At 38.6% G+C, this 22,032-nt stretch overlaps 1 protein-coding gene across 1 annotated transcript in view; it reads right to left on the bottom strand.

Moving 5' to 3' along the window:
- The window catches only part of COG3 (component of oligomeric golgi complex 3), a 30,000-nt gene that overhangs the window by 2,311 nt on the left and 5,657 nt on the right, over window positions 1-22,032 (bottom strand). Inside the window, exons 7-22 of the mRNA XM_038173333.2 lie at window positions 21,682-21,807; window positions 20,206-20,286; window positions 19,982-20,025; window positions 19,623-19,749; window positions 19,061-19,152; window positions 16,780-16,919; window positions 15,349-15,509; window positions 11,963-12,068; window positions 9,936-10,060; window positions 8,848-8,937; window positions 6,854-6,974; window positions 4,538-4,626; window positions 4,305-4,439; window positions 2,981-3,056; window positions 1,398-1,525; window positions 1,039-1,137 (exon numbers count right to left, since the gene is read on the bottom strand). Coding sequence (XP_038029261.1) covers window positions 1,039-1,137; window positions 1,398-1,525; window positions 2,981-3,056; window positions 4,305-4,439; window positions 4,538-4,626; window positions 6,854-6,974; window positions 8,848-8,937; window positions 9,936-10,060; window positions 11,963-12,068; window positions 15,349-15,509; window positions 16,780-16,919; window positions 19,061-19,152; window positions 19,623-19,749; window positions 19,982-20,025; window positions 20,206-20,286; window positions 21,682-21,807 — 1,740 coding nt within the window. The remainder of the gene's footprint in view (window positions 1-1,038; window positions 1,138-1,397; window positions 1,526-2,980; window positions 3,057-4,304; window positions 4,440-4,537; window positions 4,627-6,853; window positions 6,975-8,847; window positions 8,938-9,935; window positions 10,061-11,962; window positions 12,069-15,348; window positions 15,510-16,779; window positions 16,920-19,060; window positions 19,153-19,622; window positions 19,750-19,981; window positions 20,026-20,205; window positions 20,287-21,681; window positions 21,808-22,032) is intronic.

Genomic DNA, 22,032 nt, shown 5'->3' with positions numbered 1-22,032 from the left:
AGTCAAATCCCAACTCACAGGCTTTGTAAAACGCAGCTGTTGAGAAGTCTTTTCAGCAGTCACAACCTATTGTTTTAGATTTTTTTAGGATGACTTCTGGCTTTGTCAACAAACTCCATAAAAATCTGTGCACTGGAGAAAATGTCAGCATCCATCTTAGATATCTGAAACACATTTGGGGTCCTTTGCAATCCTTGGTTCCCACAAACTAGAATATTGCTTCCAATGCACTTCAGCTTGTGGAAATGATCCTCAGGATCAACAGATAAACGACATTAGAAGAAGCCAACTCCTCTAGGACAACCCCACCTTTTCCAGTGCATCACTCCTACTCTGTGCTCCAGGATAGTTAACACACATCCCTGTGGCCACGTTCATTGTGGGCAAACTCCTCTACCACATTCAGTTTGAATACTGGCAGCCCGTGATATTAAGATTTTAACCATACTCCCTGGACTCCTAAAGTCAAAGACAGATTTTTGAAAACCTACTTGTTTTTGTCAGAGAATTCTCAACCCCACTCACCTCTTGAGAAGGGTTATGTAGGGTTAAATTTCAATTAAAAAACTGCACATTTTCCCAATCCAATTTACTTCAAATACACCCTTGTAGCTCTTTCCCCTACTTCCCAAACATAAAAAGTTGCTGCTTCTCGTATTTGTCAAAAGCGAGACCAACTTCACGTGCACAGATTTTTTTTTTAAGCTTGTTCTCTAGCTGTGGTATCTCTTCAAAAAGACAATGCCCAAAAATGGCAAGACTCTGCCATGATGTTGTACAAACCAATCCACAAAAACATCAGTCACTGCCTTCAATTTAAAAAAACACTCTATTGGATATTCATAACAAACAAATGAGCAAAACCTTTTATTTGAGACCCTGGAGTTCAGAGAAAGTCCTGAGTTTAATCAGCCAGGATTAAGGAGGATTTAAAAAAATATCTGAACGCTAAAAGTACGAAAAGTGAAAAGTTCATGTTTAAAAATAAAGACAGTCACATGAAAAAGCAATTAATAAAACAATATATTCGGTACATACCTGTTCCATTGAAGGACAGGCTATGATCTGGAGATCTTCATTACTAAATTCTTCCTTTAACAAAGCATGGAGTTTCTGAAACATTTGCTGAATGTTGTTCTTTTAAAGGAAAGAAGGAAAAAGTCATTATTAAAAAAAAAAAAAAAAAGCACAGAACTCACCCCAAACATTGACCAGAGTAAGTACCAGAACCCACCTCTGTCCCTGCAATGGATACTATGCAGGCTGAACATAAGAGGAAACAGGACAATTTTGGTTTTAGGCTAAAAGATACCGTTAGATTTTTTGATTTCACAGGCCTTTTCAATAGGTTTCGCACCCAGAGAAAAACATGCTGAGGTACATAGAGCAGTACTCACCCTAACTGGCTTGAACAAAATGAATTCCGTATCTTTATTGGACAAGTATAAGGACATGCTTCGTAACGTTGATGGCAGCTTTGTTTTTATTGTCTTGTAAGTGGAAGAGACCATATCGTTGATCTTTGCTGAAATAAGAGTAAACATACTTAATGAAGCAGAAGATCATGCTGCAATTGGAAATCTACATTCCTGAACAGCATCTCCCCTGTACTAGGGGTGATCATAAACAAATGAAATCAAAATAGGGGGGCAGACTGGGAAATAGGGGGGCAGACTGGGCAGCACAGCATCATTCCATCATATGAGCACACGCCAGACCAGGCTCACCTCTCAGGACCTACTCGAGACATCAGCCTCTTACTCTGCAGAAAAAGCACCCAACCCGTTTCTGCCAGCTAACGCAGACTCAAATTCCTGGAGTTGCAGCCTTCCAACTGAAGGAGCAACAAAGTTTTACACAGGCCAACCCCACGTCAAACTGCCCTGGAAAAGGAACTGCCAGGAATAAATACTGCTAGTAAACAGAACAGTGTAGCACCAGTTCTCCTTACTGTTCACTGGCTGTGTCTGGAAGAAGGGCTGCACAGCCTTCTGCATTTTGAATCAAGCAGACAGGAATCCTCTCTCAGACAAGACCTTCTTTCTTTATTGCTAGGTATTTTAATGGCTTTACAAGATCTTTGCTTAAAGGGCAGGGGCAACATACATTTTGTAGCCTTAAATCCCCCAAGTTAGTATCCTATGTTTGTTTTTCCTCTCTTTCTACAGTGCCTCGATTTTCTCCTACTTACTTCTGCTTCCCACACAAATGACTCCAAGAAACAACAGAAGATCTGCTTAGATCTGCCTCTACACACATAATTATCTCCAGACAAACATTAAAAATACCCCTGAAGAAGCAGGAAATATTAAGTAGAAGCTCAAGTTAGCCCTTGAGAGTGTCTGACCATGGAGCAGCACTGAATTATGAATGAATATGGCTGGCTTTGCATTTTAAGAACGTGATGCAGCAACAGAAGGTTTCAATGTATGAATTGGAATAAGCAGATTTCTCAGTGTCATCGAGAAGCTCAACTTGGTAACATGAACAGCAAAGCAACACAGGAACATCTGAACTACTCCAAATGTTCCTACGAAGCATTTGAGTTCTGAAAAGGAAGCACTTGCCACAGCTACAGACAATAAAAGCTTCCATACAGACTCGGATTTTTTTCTACAAAAGCCAAAGCTTCATTTCAACGTGATCAAGTAATTCCGTAGGCACATTCTGCATCTGTTTGAGAAAAAGCTGTTTTCATGCAAGAGCATTCACAGCTTGAGAAACACTCGATTCATTCAGCTATTGTTCCAATTAAACGCATATTCTTAAGTTTGTCAGGTTTTGATTTAGAAGAATCTGAAGACATTTAAACTGGCACACAAGTAAAAATATAAGCCAGGACTTCGAAGAGAAAGTCCTGAAGAGAAGGTCATCTTTTGAAGATGAGTTTCCTGTGGGAGTCTCAAACAGGTAAATGATCATGGCTTTAGTAGCCTACAAGGATCTCTGAAGCAGTATGAAAGTAAAACAAAGCAAATACCTGGTTGTGCCCAAGGTTGCTGTGAAAGGCTGTATTTGGGACCTCCTTGAGTAGCCATTGTTTTTAAAGCAGCCACCTAAAACAATGACAATCAACAAAATGATGTTTGTTTCTTGCAGCTGAAGTCACAACACACTGACCAAGCAACAATTGCACAAGTCTCCTAGATACCGAACTCTCTTTTTTTCTAGGTCCTGACTTAACAATACACAGGGGAAGCTGCTTGACAGAAATGCAGTTCAAAAATACAATCATAAATACGTCTTGAAAAAAAAAATCAAAACGGGATTAAATTTACAAAAATTCTTTGTGTCTTTAGGTGCCAAAGAAAGCTCAGAAGGGAATTATTAAGCTTCATCAGGTTAGTCAAACTCCCCAAATTGGAATAACTTCAACAATCTAGCAATCTCAGTTGATCATCTGCATTTTAATCACCTGTATATTTAGGCATGGTACTGGCCCCTCGCCCCATCATCACAGGCATCAGTAAATTTAACATTGGAATCTTCTAAATTCTCAGAAAGCCAGCATCTGGGGTATTTTTGAAGTCCAGCAATGCTGCAGGACCCAGTTTCTGAGTTGTTGTGCTATAAAAACACATCTTGGTGCAACATGGATCCGCATCATGCTTTGTTTTCCAGAAATAACAGATCACGCTGCGTGCTTTTCTCAAGGTGTCTTGAATCCTGTGCCCTAGGATAGGTTCTATAAAAAAGTGTATTGTAACAGGACAGCTTTTGTATCTGTCCTCTAGGATGCCCGATCTACCTGCCTCAGTTTGTGACAGAAATTCCTGACAAAACAAGACTTGGAAGGAAAGCCATGCTCAGCAATCACTTCACTGCTGTAAAATATGCTGAAAATAAAAGCCTTCAGCAAACTTAGCTGGCTGCTAAAAGTATACTGGAGCATGGCTGCCATACTCTGAGATTTCTCTTAAGAACACGCACAACCTGAGACTTTTATTGAGGGCTTACAAATTCAGTCAAGGTTGGAGAGTGCTTTTCCTGCAAACAGAAAAGCTCCTGCTGACTTTCATAGCCCTATTTCAACTCACTGAAACAGGTACAGCTTTTGAACAAAAGAGTGTAAGAGTTGCTTTTAAAAACAAACTATGCCTTGTTCTTTTAATCTATTAATTTTGAAAATGCTTTGACAGTTCCTTGTTGAAACTTAAAAGGAATCACAGTTTTAAAATGGGAAATGCCAACATCTTCAGCTAATCAGAGAGATCTAGCAGCTTCTCCTGTACCCAATTTAAATACTAATTTCATTGACCTATCAGTATTTCAGTTAAGTTAACAAACATACAACATGGTTGTACCTTTGTCATGAACTCCTCCAGCTGTTCTATGAACTGTTTGGTTTGCTGCTGAATAAACTGCTCACAAGCTGATTTCAGATGACGATCTACATCTTTCTTCGAGTCGATATAATGTTCTCTGATTTCTGGAGTACCCTTGAAGAGAAGACAACAAATCCCTCCTTTTTATTTGCCAGAGATCACCACCCGCTTAACGACCAATTTTTTCTGAATGCAACGAGACTCTGTATTACCTCCAGCAAGAACTGTATCAAGGCATTGTTGCTGTTTAGTCTAAAAAATCTTGAAACTGTTTTAGGGTTCAGGATTTTAAACGCCGCATCTGTGAATCAGAAAACCACTCGCACTGTAAGTAAATGGGATTCAGCTCCAGGAACACAAAGCTTTATTCACTTATTTACTCATTAAGATAGCCAAGCCTCATTAGCATCATTGTAACACTACAGATCCCACGACCAGTAGGTGTGCATGCACGTGCACACACAAATGCATATGCACAGAAACACACACAGTACACCGGGATCTAACAATGAACACAGTTCAAACAGAAAAATTCATTACATCAAACTAAAAAATGATTGATAACAACAGTAGTGCTATCAGCACGCAAAGTGTGTGAGCTCTTTTCCTTTTGTAACGGCATCTACAAGTGAAAGACTTTTACATAAGCTACGTAGTTCAGCAGTTAAACTGGGAAAACCAAGCATGGTTGCACAAAGCGACTCAGAACTGGCACTCTTTTCCTGTGTGCTTAGGTTTTTAGTTAAGACTAAACAAAAAACATCAACATATTGAAATACATTCATATTTATGGTACCAAGAAATAAAAACAACAATGCCTGCAATTAACACGTCATCCTGAAACTGTTCCTATTGAATTAAGGGAATGTTGTCAACCTGAAATCTAATCAAATTGGGAAAAAGAAAATCATCAATACAGTTTCTGCATAGTTTGTTGCCCCAGTGTCATTCATTTACCATCCTACACCTCCATCTGCTTTCTTTCATATCAAAAGTAATTCTGTGCCTCTGGTGCTGTATGAAACAACGGGAGGGAAAGAAGATGTGTGAGTTAAAGAAGTGCTGTCAAAGTACATTAAACAAAGAAGGAATGCCAGGTACTTCAATGCCAAACTAAGAACCTGCACTCCTATGCAGTTAAAGGAGACTGCAGAGAAAGATTCATTCTGTTCTCTGAATTACTTCTGATTCCAAAAAGAGCCTAAGTTCTTCATTAGATGCCTACAAGCCAGAGAGTGTGAAAGCCACCTCTCCCTGCTATATTTTCCAGTTGCAATAACCTTAGTATTAAACTACTTTAAAAAAGTGGAAGCATGACTTTTACATTAAGCAGTGTTCCTTTCAGATATAAATCCCAAAGTACAATCTATGTGCAGAGAGCTTGGCTGGAAGACAATAAAACTCTTATTAGCCATGCTATCTTTCTACTACAACTCATCCCAAATATAACAGCCCTGCTGGCCTGTGCCATGCTACATTAAGAATTAAGCTCAGTCTACATTTTCAACAGCCTCCATCCCCCACCATAAAGAAAGCATTTCCCATTACTTACCACTACCGTGTGCGAAGCACTGGCTGGCACAAAAATTTATTCAGTTAATTAAAGAAGGAGAACAAACTTGTGTGTCAGCCAGGAAGAGACACCAAAAGGACATATTTACCCTTTAACCTCCAGTCAACTAGAAACTACTCAACAGGTACGTGGTTTCATTGATGTTCAAATGCAACAGGTGAAATGGTTAGTGTGGGAATCGCTCGCTTCAGAGTTAGAAGAGCAGCGTATTAGATGGCAGGAAAGAAAAGTTATTTCTTCAGCTTTCTCTTCCAGGACAGAAGAGGAGAAACTTGACATGCTTCCCATTACTTTCCCCCTTATCTTTATAAACCTGACAACTCCACAACTGTTCGCTTTTATTTTCGTAGGGCTTTTTTCCTGCATTTTACAAAGGAACCATAGCACAATTAAAAAAAAAAAAAAAACACATAGTTTCTATTATTCCTAAAAACAGACATGGTTGCCACAAAAAAACATACAATACTGCTTATTTGACTTGCAATGTAAAAAAGAATTCTTTCCTAAACAAAACAGAAAAGTTTAGGAAATCTTATTTTGTTTCAGGCAAGTCAGCTATGTATTTTTTTAAATTAGCCTGTTAAACAGCAATAACAACAGATATTCATTTAAAAGATCAGAAGATGGAAGAGACATTTCTGTGCAGAAACAGAGATTATTTAGCTGTTCTTAAAAAGGACTGGATAAAGAAGTTAGGTGAGCAGCAAAAGGCAGTCAAACGCATTCCATACAAAAATAAAGAACTTGTTAGATACATCTTGAATTGCCCTTAAAAAAAGAACATTTGTTTTGTTGTTTTTTTTTTTTTTTCTCTCAGAGAAGGTAAGAACAAAGCAAGAGATTAGCACAAGCATACAGGTCATTGCAGGTGAACATAAAATAAACCCAGAACTTTTGCTAGCACATGAAGGGATGACAACGCCATCCCATTCTGTAGCCAGCAACTGTTCAGTACCTCTAGTTTTCTTAAGGTCCAGGGAAATTTCCTTAATGGTGAAATCAGTGTGGAAAGGAGCAATTTGTTCACGAAGAATCAAAAGGTGTTTTATTAAGAAAAGCTGTCCATCAACCTGGGTCTACAGCACAAGGAAAAAAAAATACTCATTACATGTAAAAAGCAACCATTAAACGAACAGCACAACTTCAACACCTTCACTTTTTTATTAGTTAACTTCCTGCAACAAAATTATTACCAACAATTTTCCAAACAAGCTTTTTGCATTAGTCTGTAGTGCCATTAACTGCATTCTAGGATCAACAAGACACAGATCTGTACTGCTCTGAATACTCTGCCCTGCAGAAGCTGACTTTATTCCTATTTCTTAGAAGACCTGGATTATACACAGCTCTATTTCTAAATGTCCACATTAGGTACAGGTATCTGGTATTTGAAAGACACAAACTTATTCTTCATAAAAGCCAGGAATTATTTCATGTAATTCATACATGAAATATGTTGAAAAATATGAAATTGCAAGGGTTTTTTTTTTTTTTTGCCATCGTTAAGATAATTTAAAAAAGCCAGAAAGACAGATAATCAAGGTTATTACAGAAACATTAACTTTGCTACTGTGCAAAGGTCTTACGAGGCATTTTTCTCATATCATTAAACACAAAGCTTAGTTAATTTCTATACTGTATGGCAAAGATAGAAAGAATAAACCAAGGCCAGGTTCACACCACCGAGATGATCAGTTTTGCACTGCTTGTTATTTCAGCTATGCTATACACCACAAGCAGTTTTTAATCTTTCAAGTTCATGGCTCATTGGGGCAAATGAAGGAGGATTAAAGGTGTATTTGCCTTTGCAAGCTGGAAAAGATCTTTCCTTGATATAATGTTAAATGAGAGAGTCAAGAAAATAGGTTTAAATATACAGTTTTAACAAATGGAAGCATTCACTAAAAATACGTGGTGCGCTGGTTTCTTGAGACTTTATTATTATTATATGCAGAATTTCATCAGTAATGTTATATTGACATGCACCAACAGTAAACTGGTACAGATCCTAGTCCCGGGCCAGTCTGTTCAGGGCTCACTGTGGGATCAGTTTCGTGCTCTGACCTGATATACAATGCTGGAATGGATCTGTATAAATCTGAATCATTTACGTAAGAAATAGTTACATGCTCAAGCAAGAGGAAAATGTGGCTCAAATTTCTTTTTAGAGGTGCTACATGTAACAGATATTTTTCATGAGACACTCAAAACAAATACTTCTAAATAATTCTTCATTTCTAATGGCAACTATTTTGTTTTCATTGCTAAGTATTTACTGCTTATACAAATCCACCAAGTTTATCCTGTCAAGAGTTTTCTTTTTTTTTTTTGTTGTTTTAATAAATTTCACTTCCTGGCTGTTACGAATTAGTAAATACTACAGTATTTGTATTCAAGAAACTGCAAGAGAAAAAAAAACACACAGGTCTATTCCAATTAAAGTAACATGTAAGGTAAAAATGACTTGATGAAACTGCATCAAATTCTGAATACCACATACGAGATCAAAGCTTTTTATTCATAGATAGTTCTGAGCAGAAAAGACTTATCAAATCTTGCCAGTGAAGTTAATACTTGGAAAGATTTTTGAAAACTCCAAAAAAAGAAGCAGAAAAAAAAAAAACAAAAAGAGTAACAGGCAAATTGGTAGCAGGATAGACTTCCAGCACTATTTTTATTCAGGCATCACTTGACTGAATTCATATGAGTTATAGCAGCCCATAAACATGATTGCTGTGATTTGTATTTTACCTTTTCAGATAGGCTTGCATGTTTTAGAATATATTAATCAGCTAGCAATTCCATCAAGTCTGGAATTTGGTCAGAGCCACATGATTTCACTAAGATTTCAATGGAATTTGGAACAGCTACTTCATGGCTTTACACGTACATGGGGAAAAGTTAAAAAAGGAGAAAAACCACCCTATCCCCCAAAGCACAGACTCTGACCTTGTTTTTGCTGATAGAATCAGCAGCTCCCAGCAGTGAGTGGATGCAAGCAGATAAGGCCTCTTGCGATAATCCCTGAAACACTGCCCTCTGCAGGAAAGAAGAAATCAGACCAAAAAATAAAACATTAGCAAAGCCTAAACAGAATTTTAAGAGTTGTGGCTTGTGAAGGTTATGCTTACCAGCACACACAACTCTAGATGAGTTAGTTACAAACACACTGACAAATGCAATCCAATAGAATAAAGCCTTGATACATAAAAGTTTGTTACAGCACTTGGACTGGATACAGGTCTACACTAAACGTATGCCCAAATCCACCACCATCCAGCTCTGAATTTGTACCTGGGTATTAAGCATGTATTAAGTAAGATAGAACACATACAGAGAAACAAAACCACTCACATTATGTTTCTCAGACTTACTAGCTCTGTTAGGTGACAGACAAAAGTCAGACTTTAAAGTGCAAATCTCAAAATACTTGTGAAGTAAATAACACATTTGTTTCTCTTAGACATAAAGATTTATACTGTCTTAAACTCTGGATAATTTAAACATTGTTTGGTATGTCAGTTTCCTACTTTTTTAAAGATGTGCAACACAAAAAAACTGGGAACACGTTCAAAACGTAGAAGCAGCAGAGCCAGCATTTTTAAGACCAGAAACATCACCCTGTCTGATGTGCTGAAAAGCACAAAGCAAAAAATACATTCACCCAATGATTTCAGCAATAAGATCATTCTGTATAATCGAGCCTGAGCTTTATACCCTTTCCTGTTCACTCCTCAGTTTTGGTGTGGTAAATAACTTAGGCATCAGATACTGAAATATCTCTATAATGGCAAAAGGAATGGATGTACAAACCAGCATTATTTTTTTTTTCTAATTCTACCAAATTCCAAAATTGTCTTGGAAATAATGACCAAAATTTGTCAGTTCATGTTTTACATAAAGATATCAGCAAAAAGCCTAACAGGAGATAATAGGGGCCAGTAACTGCCCATTCCTCTTAGATAAAAATATTCAGAACCAGTGCTATAAGCTTCATAACTTCCCTTCAAATATTAGATAAAGAAATTTTTGCATACGTCTATACATCTGTACAGTTTGGAGAGACACACTAGCGTCCTTCTGACGGTGGGATACCACATCCCATGCAGATCTGCTGGTGAAACCGTGGACTGGTGTCTGGGATTAAGGGATTCCGCCGAACCTAGTTAGAAATAAAATGCACACGTGAAAAACTCATCCATCTGTCCTTTCAACTGCAATATCAACTCACTTCATACTGACTCCACAGTAACAAGACATATTGCACCCAAACAGGTTAGCTTTTCTCTTTCTGAGCGGGTCAGAACTAGTTTACTGACGTGTATAGAGCACACACGGCTGTGAAAGACACAATTTTGCTTTCAGCCCCGCTCAATCTTTTTTAATGAATTAGTTTTACAGGCATGTCTCTAGTGGCTCCCCCTCCTTAACTCAACAGCTGAAATGGTCAAACAATTACTGAGAGGTGTAGAAGGGAAAAACAAACAGTTAGTGATCATGAAACCACAAGAGATGGTCAGGAAAAAAAAAAGGAAAAAGAAAAACATTCCATAAATTTTACTTCTTCATGCTTTCTTTTCTGCTGGGGATGATCCTACATGGATTAAAGAGCTGTAGGAAGTGTAGGGTTTGAACATCATGTTAATAACCTCAAAAATAATGGCAAAAACATTGCAGGGAGGTGGGCAGGGGTAAGACTGTAAAAATAAGAAAGCCCTCCTCCTGGGTAACCTCTGTAATACCTCTGTATGCTTGAGATGGATTTCCACAACACCTGCCAGACAGAAGCCTTGTATTATTTTTGTTTTCTCCTAAAATTTTGGGAAACAGCTAAGCCAATAGCGTCGTAACTCAGACTGCCATCAGCAACCACTCAAAGTAAAAATTTTGATGTTTTACCTAATGATGGAAGAAACATTTGTGTGGTGCTTATTTAGTAAGTGTGGAAATTGTCCAAATTAAATCAGCAATATCTTTCTCCCTTTTGCAAGCATGTATTTATTGTCACTAATTAGAAGGCCCGTAAGACCTCAACTATCAGGTTGAAGCTACTTTTTAGTTACTTCAGCTACTCCTGCAGGCACTGAAGTGGGAGTGAGGAATTCTGAAGGGCAAATAATCCCAGTTATCTCAGGCACTTATCTTGTAATGGGACGAATTACACCACACAGGTCCCTTCCTCCTCCTGACTGCAGGTGGGGTTTACAGGGCTTGTTAACGCCACACGCTTGGCATGAGGCAAGAGGGACTCTGCTCTTAATAGCTGTTGTGGAGTCCAGCTAGAAACAGCCAGGAAGATCTTCTGGAAAACATATGGGACTATGGGAAACATAACACTACACCGTTCTGAATGCTGATAAAATAAAGGAAGAAATCCTTCATGGACCTTAGGGAAAATTTAAAGGGTTGTAGCACTTATCACTGGCATTAAAAGAACTGGGTTTCATGGAATACGCTTCCAGTTCACTGTAATTTACAGGCACACAGCTCACATTTAAAAAGTCAAGGACTGTACCAGGAATTATTGTAACAGCTAAAATTACTAACTGATTTCAGTAAGTGGAAAAGCATTCAAAGAAAGAACTTGCTTTCCCAGTTAAAGGCACACACAAAAAAAAACACTCCTAAATGTTAAAAGCATTAATTTAAGAGACATGCCTGACACCAAAACCACCTTTTTCATTTTAGCACAGCTAACAAACATCACCCTTTAAGCATACATCTTGATGGCAGGGCTACTTTGCAGTAAAGAATACCGAAGCTCCATTTTATTCCAAGAACAATAATTATATACAACTACAAAAATAATTGCTTCAAAGAATTGATTGAGTTGAGAGCACAAGGAAACACCACAGCCACTGAAGGAACAAGAATAAGTTGTTCCTCTTTCGAAAAATAAAATGTTAAGAACTCCAAGACAAAGCTCTCCCCTCAAAATCTTTAGGGAAACAGCCCTTAAAGATACGTGCAAGTTTCTCACTGATGATTCGAGTTAATGCTCGCTCTCTGTGAGCTTTATGCGTTCATTTGACAACAATTTGACAACACGAGATACGTTTCATACCAGATTTCACTAAACTGCAGGACTCAGGATCCTCTAGCCGGACATCTGAAAATGAAGCTTCAGACGACAGCTTCTTCTGCTCATCTTTTAAGCTCTGTGCTATTTGCTGCAGAGGAAGACACACCACAAAAAATTATATGTATATAGATACAATATATGTATTATTTAAGCAGCATTATGCTTTGATTAGAATACAGTAAAAAGCATTAAATTGGAAAAGGAGTCAGCTATACTGTCACCAGTATTTCAAAGAAATGAAAACAAAGTAAAGACAGCTGTTCCCAAAACAGTACATGAAATATTAGAGTACAAACTTAAAAGATTCACGAGCACTGAACTATCTCTGTAAAGCACTGTTCTTTCCATTTTCACCTGTTTTACTGATTTCTAAAGATTAACCAGCCAAGACACCTAGAAAGAGAAGCTCAAAATAGAGGAGCCCAACTCAACATTTAATTGGATTTCATACAGACGACCTCTATGATGGCTTTATTCCTACGAATGTTACGTGCAGATGGTCCTGAAGTGCTCTCTAGTTTATTCCCTTCAGGAGTTCAAGAAAAAGCTTCCCGCTAACATTACTCAGCCCTTGCATGCTTCAACCTTTGGCCACCGCTTGGTCTGCTTCACAGCAACTACAGGCAGGGGGAATGGGCAGAGAACTGCATTAATATTTGAGCAGACCAGCACAAGAAATACTTCTGCCCCATGCTTTTAACATTTTAATAATTAATTTACTCAGACAGAAGGCCTCCCTAAATAGCAAGGTTTTGAGGTTTAAAAGCAATCAAACAGCAAAATGAGTCCCAAACCAGGTAAAAACAGTCTTATGAGGACAAATGAAAAACAGCATACTTTCAACAGCACAGAGTTCTCTGTAGAACGAGCTGTAAAGCACACTTTCTTTTTCTTCCTAACTGAATGGCCAGAGAACACGTTAGAAAATTGAAAAAGCACTGCTTGATGTTTGTTTAACATCTTTGTTGGTGACAGGGACAGTGGGATTGAGTGCACCCTCAGCATGTTTGCCAACAGCACCAAGCTGAGTGGTGTGGACATGCTGGAGGGAAGGGATGCCACCCAGAGGGACCTAGGCATGTGCAAACCTCATGAGGTTCAACAAGGCCAAGTGCAAGGTCCTGCACCTGGGCTGGGGTAAACCCAAGCACAAACACAGGCGGGGCAGAGAATGATTGAGAGCAGCCCTAAGGAGAAGGACCTGGGGGTGTTGGTTGATGAGAAGCTCACCATGAGCCAGCAATGTGTGCCTGCAGCCCAGAAACCAGACATATCCTGGGCTGCATCAAAAGCAGTGTGGCCAGCAGGGTGAGGGAGGTGATTGTCCCCCTCTGCTCTCGTGAGACCCCACCTGGAGTGCTGCATTCAGCTCTGAGGCACACAACAAAAAAAGGACACAGACCTGTCAGAAGATGGTCAGCCTGGAGAAGGGAAGGCCCCAGAGAGACCTTACAGCAGCCTTCCAGTACCGAAAGGGGGCAAACAGGAAAGCTGGGGAGGGACTCTTTGTCTGGGAATGGAGTGATAAGACAAGGGGGAATGGCCTTAAACTAAGAGGGGAGACTTAGATTAGATGTTAGGAGGAAATTCTTCCCTCAGAGGGTGGTGAGGCCCTGGCACGGGCTGCCCAGAGAAGCTGTGGCTGCCCCATCCCTGGAGGTGTTCAAGGCCAGGCTGGATGGGGCTTTGGGCAACCTGGGCTGGTGGGAGGTGCCCCTGCCCATGGTAGGGGGTTGAACTGGGTGGGCTTTAAGGTCCCTTCCAACCTAAACCATTCTGTGATTCTATGAAAATAAGGCCTTATGTAAGCAAACAACACAGAAACCCAGCCTAAGGAAGGTATAGCTAACATTAGAAAATTATCACAATCATTTTTTCATTCAGTTATATGCACTCAGATCTAGTAAACATACTGCACTACAAGTACTCATACTGGTAAAACTTCCGACCATGAGCTACCCTGAACATAGGGATCCCATTTAGCTATGTTTTGTGTGGTGGGCTTCTCAATTACTAGTTTTGCCTCTTCAAAAACTTACTGATCATTGAACTTTCATCGTTAATTTTGTAGACTCCTTGCCCTTTACTATCTTCAGGATTTGTAAATCTTTTCCTAAAAAACCTACAAATGCCATTTATAGTCACAAAGGCACAAACTGTAACATAGCAGAAAGTTTTAAACATATATAATGACAAGATTATAGCGATGCAAATTCAGTACTAAGAGGTTTCTCACTGTGTTTGTCTGTTTAGAGGCAAGAATTGAACACAATAAGATACAGTTCTACAATGTTAATGTCTTCCAGCCCAAAGAAATACACACTTACATATGTACATATACGTAAAACACGGAAGCTTTGGAGCTAAGTAATGATCTGATTCCAGAGTCAAACAACAGCTTCTCTACTGACTCATCAGCTGCAATTAAGTCCTATGATTTTCTAAGGACCAGCAGCTGTTCTGGTAGATAATGGGAAGCAGAATGGACCAAAGAAATCTGCATCTTGCCAATCCGGGCTGGAATTATCATTCTTTGCCAGCCCCATCCTTTGACAGCTCGGGAGCCTCATTATGAAATGAATGGCAACAGCTATTTTGAAGGATTTTTGTGATGCTTAATCCCTTCCAAGTAATGCTACCTTCCAGTTGCATATCAAATACAGATTCCTCTAGCCAAAAAATCAATTTAAAGTCTTTCATTGGACACTTTTTAATCTTGTGAGTACCCTCATTCTGAATATTTCATCAATATAGTATCAATCTCTCAAACTAAGTAGAGTTAGTCTGATTCCTTTCACTAGGACCATTGAGTCAAAGGGCTTGGGATGACTGCTAAAATGGCTGATACTGGTAAGAATTTGAAAAAGGCGACTGAAAACCATTGATAACATGTTAAATTATCTATAGGTAAAGCCAAGTCTCCCCATATATCATCTGTGCATAGCATACCCACGTTCATACCAAACACTAGTTGACCAGTAGTTCTGAAAACAAACCTGGGGCTAACTGTGCCTGTCTAAAGCTTCTCCTCAACTCCAGCTCCAACTGAAGAACACCAAGTAACAGCTACTAGTTTTGAAAGTAAATAAAAATTTACTGTGATGAGGGAAAATTTAGAAGCTTCAAGTTTCGATGAAACCATTAACTGTGAGAACTATCACCAGTTTTATTGGGCGTGACATAAAGTGCTTTCTGACATCTATTTTAGGGTCATAATTTCATCAGCAGGTGCCTCTTCGATAGCACCAGTAGTATTAAATACACCTAAAAACCAGAAAATCCCATCTGCAAAGCACTGTACCACACAAATGTACATACTGCATATAAAAAGAAAACCAAATCAAGGACAATAAAAGCTGATCGGATACCTCCATCATTTCCAACTTGTCAGGATATGCAAGATCCCCCGGAGCAGGTTTGTAGCCTGTGATGTCAGTCTGAATGTAAATGTGTGTCCGATACACAAGGCGCTCTTGTACATCTTCTAACATCTGCTTGACACCGGCAGCAAACGCACCCAGTTGTTCAGCTTATAAAGAAAAAGAAAAAAGAAAAAAAATGTTAATTTCATTACATAGCTAGTTCATAGATGCAGAATTTTAAGCATCACATATAGAACTGTTACAAAACTGACTTGCTGCAGAAGGCAGACCATTTTTGGACTAGTGGCATGCAGACAAACTGGTGACAAATGAGGAATTGCTGAACTCCATACTGCAGTCGTTGTAGCTCTCCAAATTTGTATCACGTGTGAAAACGCGATCTCCCACTCACAATATCAGACACCATGTCAGAGTTAAGAGTTCTGCTCACTTAAAGCTGGTCAGAGGGGCATTTCTGCCTGGATACCAGACCTCTGTGCTTTGGTTTTATCATAGCCAATGCCTGCAGTTGACCACAGAGAGCTGACAAGCTAACTCACCTACCTACCCAACAGAGCAGATGATCCAAAGCAGCTCAAGTCCAGCTTCAGAACTATTTTATCAGCCTGTGTTTAACAGTATTCAATCACTTCTTAAGATTAGCCTAAAGACTATGTTACAATTTTTTTTCCTCGTTCCCAACTGTGTTACAATCTCGTTTCCAGGAAAATGAACAATCTTTCATGATATTGGCACTGTTCAGAGACAGAGCTACCCTGTTACATACCTGCTACCAAGTCTGATTTCTATTTATCACTTGGTGCAAGGCTAAGACTGTGAAATTATTCCATCACACACTGGTAATGAGAAAGGAAATGAGTCACCAGGTATTTCTGACAGTCAGTCCACTTCTAATAGAACATGGACACTGAACACTTAAAACTCCAAAACCTCTGTCGACTCCACTGCTGAAGTTACAATTTCTAACCTGGGAACCACTACATCGAGGAAAATGAACAAAAATCAGGTATACACGTTGATAAAAGACAAGGAATACAGAAAGCTGTACGAATGCTGCATCAGCAGAGCCAAATGCAGCACTTTATTCATTTGAAAAGACTCATTTATACCAGTCTTGGAGGTTGCCATTTGCTGGGTGAATGGTTGCTTGTATTTGTACAATCTACTGAAAATGGGACTCTATAACATTGGGGTATTAATTTAAGTGAAGATAAAACACAGACCCATAAAACACAGACCTTTCTATTATTAAAAAAAAAAAGCCATAATTTATTTAAAATAACCTTACCTCATCTTTGACATGTTTAAGACCCATTAGAGAGAAAAAAAATCTAGGGAGTTTGTTGCCTGTGCACTTGAATAATTTTATCAGTTAAGAAGACAGTTAAAAGCAATTAGATTCCATCTCTGAGTTACCATTGTTCTGTACGTGATCTTCCAGCATCTCATTTTTAAGGATCCCACAGAGTTCAGACAGTGTCTCTAAGTGGATAACGTGAATGATCATTGGCCGCAGGACATCGTATAGCGAAAGACACAACTTCTCCAAGAGCTCGCTACGAAGAAAAAATAAAGCACAGCAAAACATTTCAGGATCCCTCGGTATCAACCTAAAATCTTATCACAAATACTGATTATTTTATGGCAAGGATTTTTTTAAAATGAGCATGACAGAACAATGCAAAAATGCTATCACAAAAGTCTTAAAAAAGGACCGTTTCAAAAACAAGCCCAAGTTCCTACCAAGTCTTCTCAGAGAGGCAAGGTATCCTAAAATAGGGGTACAATTTTGAATTCTAAAAACAAAGAGCACAAACAAGAACAAAAAACCTTGACACCCTCCACACACACACACACAGACACACAAAAGGGCAGGTACCCCAGACTGATTCTGTGTAGTGAAATGCTCCTGCCGAGCTCACATTCCACACTCTCCGGTGAGGACAGGCTCATCCAAGTCCAACTACTCAACAGTTCACTAGAACCACGAGCACATGAAGGGGAAATACACAGGGAAAATCTTGTTGACCTCTACTATAACTGTTTCCAGCATCGCAGGACACACTTGCCCATCTAGCAGAAGTTATGGAATCAGTGCAGTACGAAACACAAAAATGCCACTTCCATTTGTTAAATATTTCTTTCCTGCTCACATAGATGCGTATCTTGGTTAAGATACGAATAGAAGCCATTGTAGGCATTTTTGCCACTCAATGACCCCTTCATTAGTCACAGATTATTTAAATGTTCAGATCATGTCAACAGCTTCATCAGCTAATCTCCCAATTGGACTAGGAAATAAAAGACTAAGAAAATTTAAGCACTCACAGTGTACTACAGTTAATAAGTTTACTGCACTGTACACGTTTTTTAATTCAGTAAGAATCTCTGACAACAGAAAAAGGACACTCCAAGTTCCTTTCAGGGTTTGAAAAAAAAAAAGTGAATGCTCAGAGGAAAAAAAAAAAAAAAACACATTTTTAATGTCTCATCAAGCTTTCTGTAGCTTTACAAGGAACTTGAAAAAAGACTATCCCACTTTATGCTAAAAGCAGGAACAAAGGAGAAACTTTCATCAGCATCATTAACCAGATCACTCGATTTCACATCTCTACTCTTGTCAAGACTCTTGCAACTGTATACAGACACCTTACTATTATTTCTTCACAGTATCTCAGCACTTTAGAAAAAATCAGGTTGTTTATTATGCACTTAAGTAAAACCTAAAAAGGTACTTTTGTACCAAAGGTACAATGTTTCAAATGTATTTGAAACATTTCCCTCAAATATATGCAAGAAAGGGAAACTTTTTTTTTTTTTTATGATGGGATAACTATATTCCATTGATTCAAAAATAATCAGAAGTCTATTCTCATTCTTGGAATGTAGTGCAACAGTGGTAAAACTTCTGTCTGAACAATATTCTGTACTAATTTCAAACAAGGACCTGAAATTTACTTTAGGAGTTGGATTAAACTGGCTCTTAAGTCAACTGAGTTAGGTCACCTCAAATCCTGAGCACATCTCACAGGAGACCTCAGTTTCTCAGAGAACAGATCCTTCTCAGGGAAGGAAAAAGAAAAGAGTAGCATCACAACTACTGCAACTCTTCACTCAGACTTCCAACAAAGGAATGAGAGAGCTGGGAGAAGAACTTTATCCTCCTGAAATATATATTTCAAAAGTAACCACGACCCCTTATCAATGACCCCTTCTCCCATGCTCCTGCTCAGAGGAATACGCCTCCATGCTTTGATGAATTTCTTAGGCTTTGGAGTCCATCTGTAAGGTTCAGACATCTTTCAGAACTCTGCAATACGGTGGATTTTTAGTCAGGCTTTGTGTGTCTTTATCAGCTTAATACAAAAACAGCTGTGGGCTCTAAAATTGAAAACTTGTACAGCTACTTCCACAGAAATTGTGCGTCTCTACTTCCACAGAAATTGTGCGTCTCTACCTATTTCTGACCATTTATATTACTCAGATTACTACAAAGTCAATTATCAGCTTCACTTGAAGGAAGAAACACAAGAACATCAAATTCTGATGTATAAAGGAACCCAAGATATTTTTTTTTCAGGCTGACTCTTACCAAACCACTTCAATACCACCCTTATTTGCCGTATAATGTTGGCTGCTACATCACAACACAGTAAATTCTATATGCAGTAAAACAAAAACAGCATGTACCACCTACTCCAGTTTTGGTGTTGGTTTTGTGAAGAACTCATTGTAAAGCTGGTGTTCATCCTGGCAGACATGGACCATAAAGGCACAACCACTTCGCACCTGTGTTCAGAGTAATACAAAGGCTTGATTATTAAATGATTTTCCTTGCATCAATACCAAAGGACATGGATTATATCACTACAGCTGTGATTAAATGGAAGCTTAAAGAAATTGAAAATTGAAATCAACTACAAACCTAAAAAGATTTTACCAGCCAAATAAAAGCTTATTGTGCAGCTACTGCCCCTTTTTGTTTCTTATGCAATTTAAGTAACCACATCTCATGCTTCTCTGTAAACAACCTTTTCTGAGGTTTGTAGCAGAGCAGTTTCTACAGAGGAATCTTTCACAAAACACATTAACTGAAAAAATCACTAAGAACTTCTTATGATTCAAAACCACAAACAACACCTTGTTAACTCTGTGTGTAAATAGTTAAATTAATGAATTTTACTGAGAGAAGGGGAAAAATTAAACTATATTTAAAAAACAAACAAACAAAAACACAACACACGACCATCTTTGCCTACCAAAGCACAATGATCTCTGTTGTTCTGACTGGTTAATTCTGTAACGGTGCTGGCAATACTTGGACCAAGCAAAAGCTCCCTCTGATCCAGGTAACATTGATGGATTTCATTGAGAACTTGTTGATACCTAGGCCAAACAATCGAGAAATTAGAACACTGACTGCATCCTAACGTTTATTTTCTGGTAAAATAAAAAATTCTGTTAAAATATAAAATTAATTTTAATATCCTCTTTCAAGTCTACACAATTTCAATTTTTAAAACTTTCTTTTGAGCAAATAACATGTTAAAGTATTTTAATATAGTAAATATTTTCAAACCTTAAAAGAGTTGAAAATAAATTCCATAGACATACTCACTCTGGCATTTTTTCAGATCTTTGCTCTACTTGCTCAATAAGAGTCTAATCAATAAAAAGAAAAAAGTTATTAGCAGTAAATGAGTTTTTCTTATCATTGCACAATAGTTGAGAATTATCTTCTCCCTGGACAGTTAATATGCAGTCCTTGTATTCACACTACCAATAAATTCAAAACCCATTTTCAAAGCTTTATGTCCAACAGTTAACTACCAGTCTACTTACTCTGACTTTGGGAGCAGCTGCTCTGAATTTTACATAAAACAGCGTGAAGGCATTGTCAGAATTTGGCACAGATGAAGGATCCTGAAAGAAGACATGGATAATTGGTTAAAATGGAAAATTGTATTTGGCTTCTAGCATCAACCATCTGAGACAATCAGGCTCTAAAACAGGGAACTGGATTTTTACAGTCCTTGACAACTTCCACCTAGAAAGGCGTGCTTGTTTCAGAACTCAGATAAGGCAGATAGAAGAACAAAAGCCACAGTGAAAGCTTCAACCAGCCATCTCTACAGCAAAAGTAACTTCCAGTAATTACGACATTCTCCGTTTGAGACAACCATTTCCTCTGGACCTGCCACAGTACTGCTGAGTATTGCTCTTTGATCCATGGTACTACAATGGAACAAAATTTCCCTTGCACCTATCAATCCCAGACCCGGGAAGATAAATTTCAACTCACATTTGAGCTTCAACCAGAAGATCAGGTTTTTAGGTGCTTGCTACTGTGGCTCCTTACATTATCTGGGTAGACAGCTAAAATCTGGATGGACTTTACCACTAACAAAGCACAGCAGAAGCTGTGGCAGAAAATGACATTCCCCTCTCCTTTCTACTCTGCTAAAATACGGCATCACGATTATTAATGTTTTAGTAAGACCAAAAAACCTCCCTACTCACCTTTATGCCTGAACTCCCTGGAGTGAGTGAGAATGAAGCACCCAACTGTTCCCTGTGACTCCTGAACATCGTTGTTAATGTTTTAAAACTGACCAAAAGATATTAGTAAAATCAAGAGGAACCTGTCAGTTATTCTGCAGCTACGCTAAGCACCGCAGACTTATCAAAAAAATAATTATTTAGATGACCAAAAGCACCCCGAAATTCTTCCTGCAAGATTCTGGTATGGCAGTGGAAGACTCATGTCAGGAACTCAAAGCTTTTGTGCTTTCAAACAGGTTTTATCTTGATTCCTGGCTCTCGCATTCACCCTTCAAATATTCCCCTCAACCTCTCTACGTCTCTTAACAATTCATCTCCGGAGCTGATCCCCACAGCACCATACTTCTCTTGTGCACCTCCCCATTTGTCAACACAGACAGCAGCACGTGCTGTGGCTGACTCAGAGCTGCTGTGCACAAACCAGTTCAGGGAAGCAAGCCGTCTGGCAAGCTGCTTTCTGCCTCGCAGCAGTTTTAACTCAGCTGCTTAGCCATTCCTGGCCTTTGGCAAGTTCATCTGCTTAGTCTCCAACTTCCCTTTCTTTTTTTTCCTTTTAGATCACCCAGTCTCTGCCAGATTTTGGCTGAAACTTAGCCAATCCACATAAACATTGTGGTACCCATGATAGGACTGGCCTATTTTCACAGAATTATTGACACCTTCCGCCCTCAAAATAAAACCAATAGAAGAAAACAGTACAGAATTACAACACACATTTCAGCACAGCTTGAGTCACCACTTACTGATCCCCCTTACCCTTTTCATCAGCTGGCTTGTGAGGTTCTGTAGTGTGTTCACAGTGTACGTCTTGATAAGGTGCATAGCTTTAGAAAGGCATTGTTTAAACTTGGTCAAATATACAGGATAGTCTTTAAAATTTGGCTGAAAGAAACAAGAAATCTATTTTAAAATAAGAACAAAACGAGTCAAAAGCTTATCAAAAGATACTTTTGCTAGCCAGAAATGCTAATTTACACAAACTAAAAGCAGTAGTCTATAAAAAACATCGAGTGTATTCAACAAAAAATACATATTCTTAAGTATATAAACTGCCATCATTGCCTTCTGGCTGTATTTGGCAAACAGAGTATTGTAGAGGGAAAAAAA

This window comes from Anas platyrhynchos, chromosome 1, assembly GCF_047663525.1.
Source record: "Anas platyrhynchos isolate ZD024472 breed Pekin duck chromosome 1, IASCAAS_PekinDuck_T2T, whole genome shotgun sequence".
Classification (NCBI taxonomy): Eukaryota; Metazoa; Chordata; class Aves; order Anseriformes; family Anatidae; genus Anas; species Anas platyrhynchos.
This window is presented reverse-complemented; position numbering and strand designations above follow the sequence as displayed.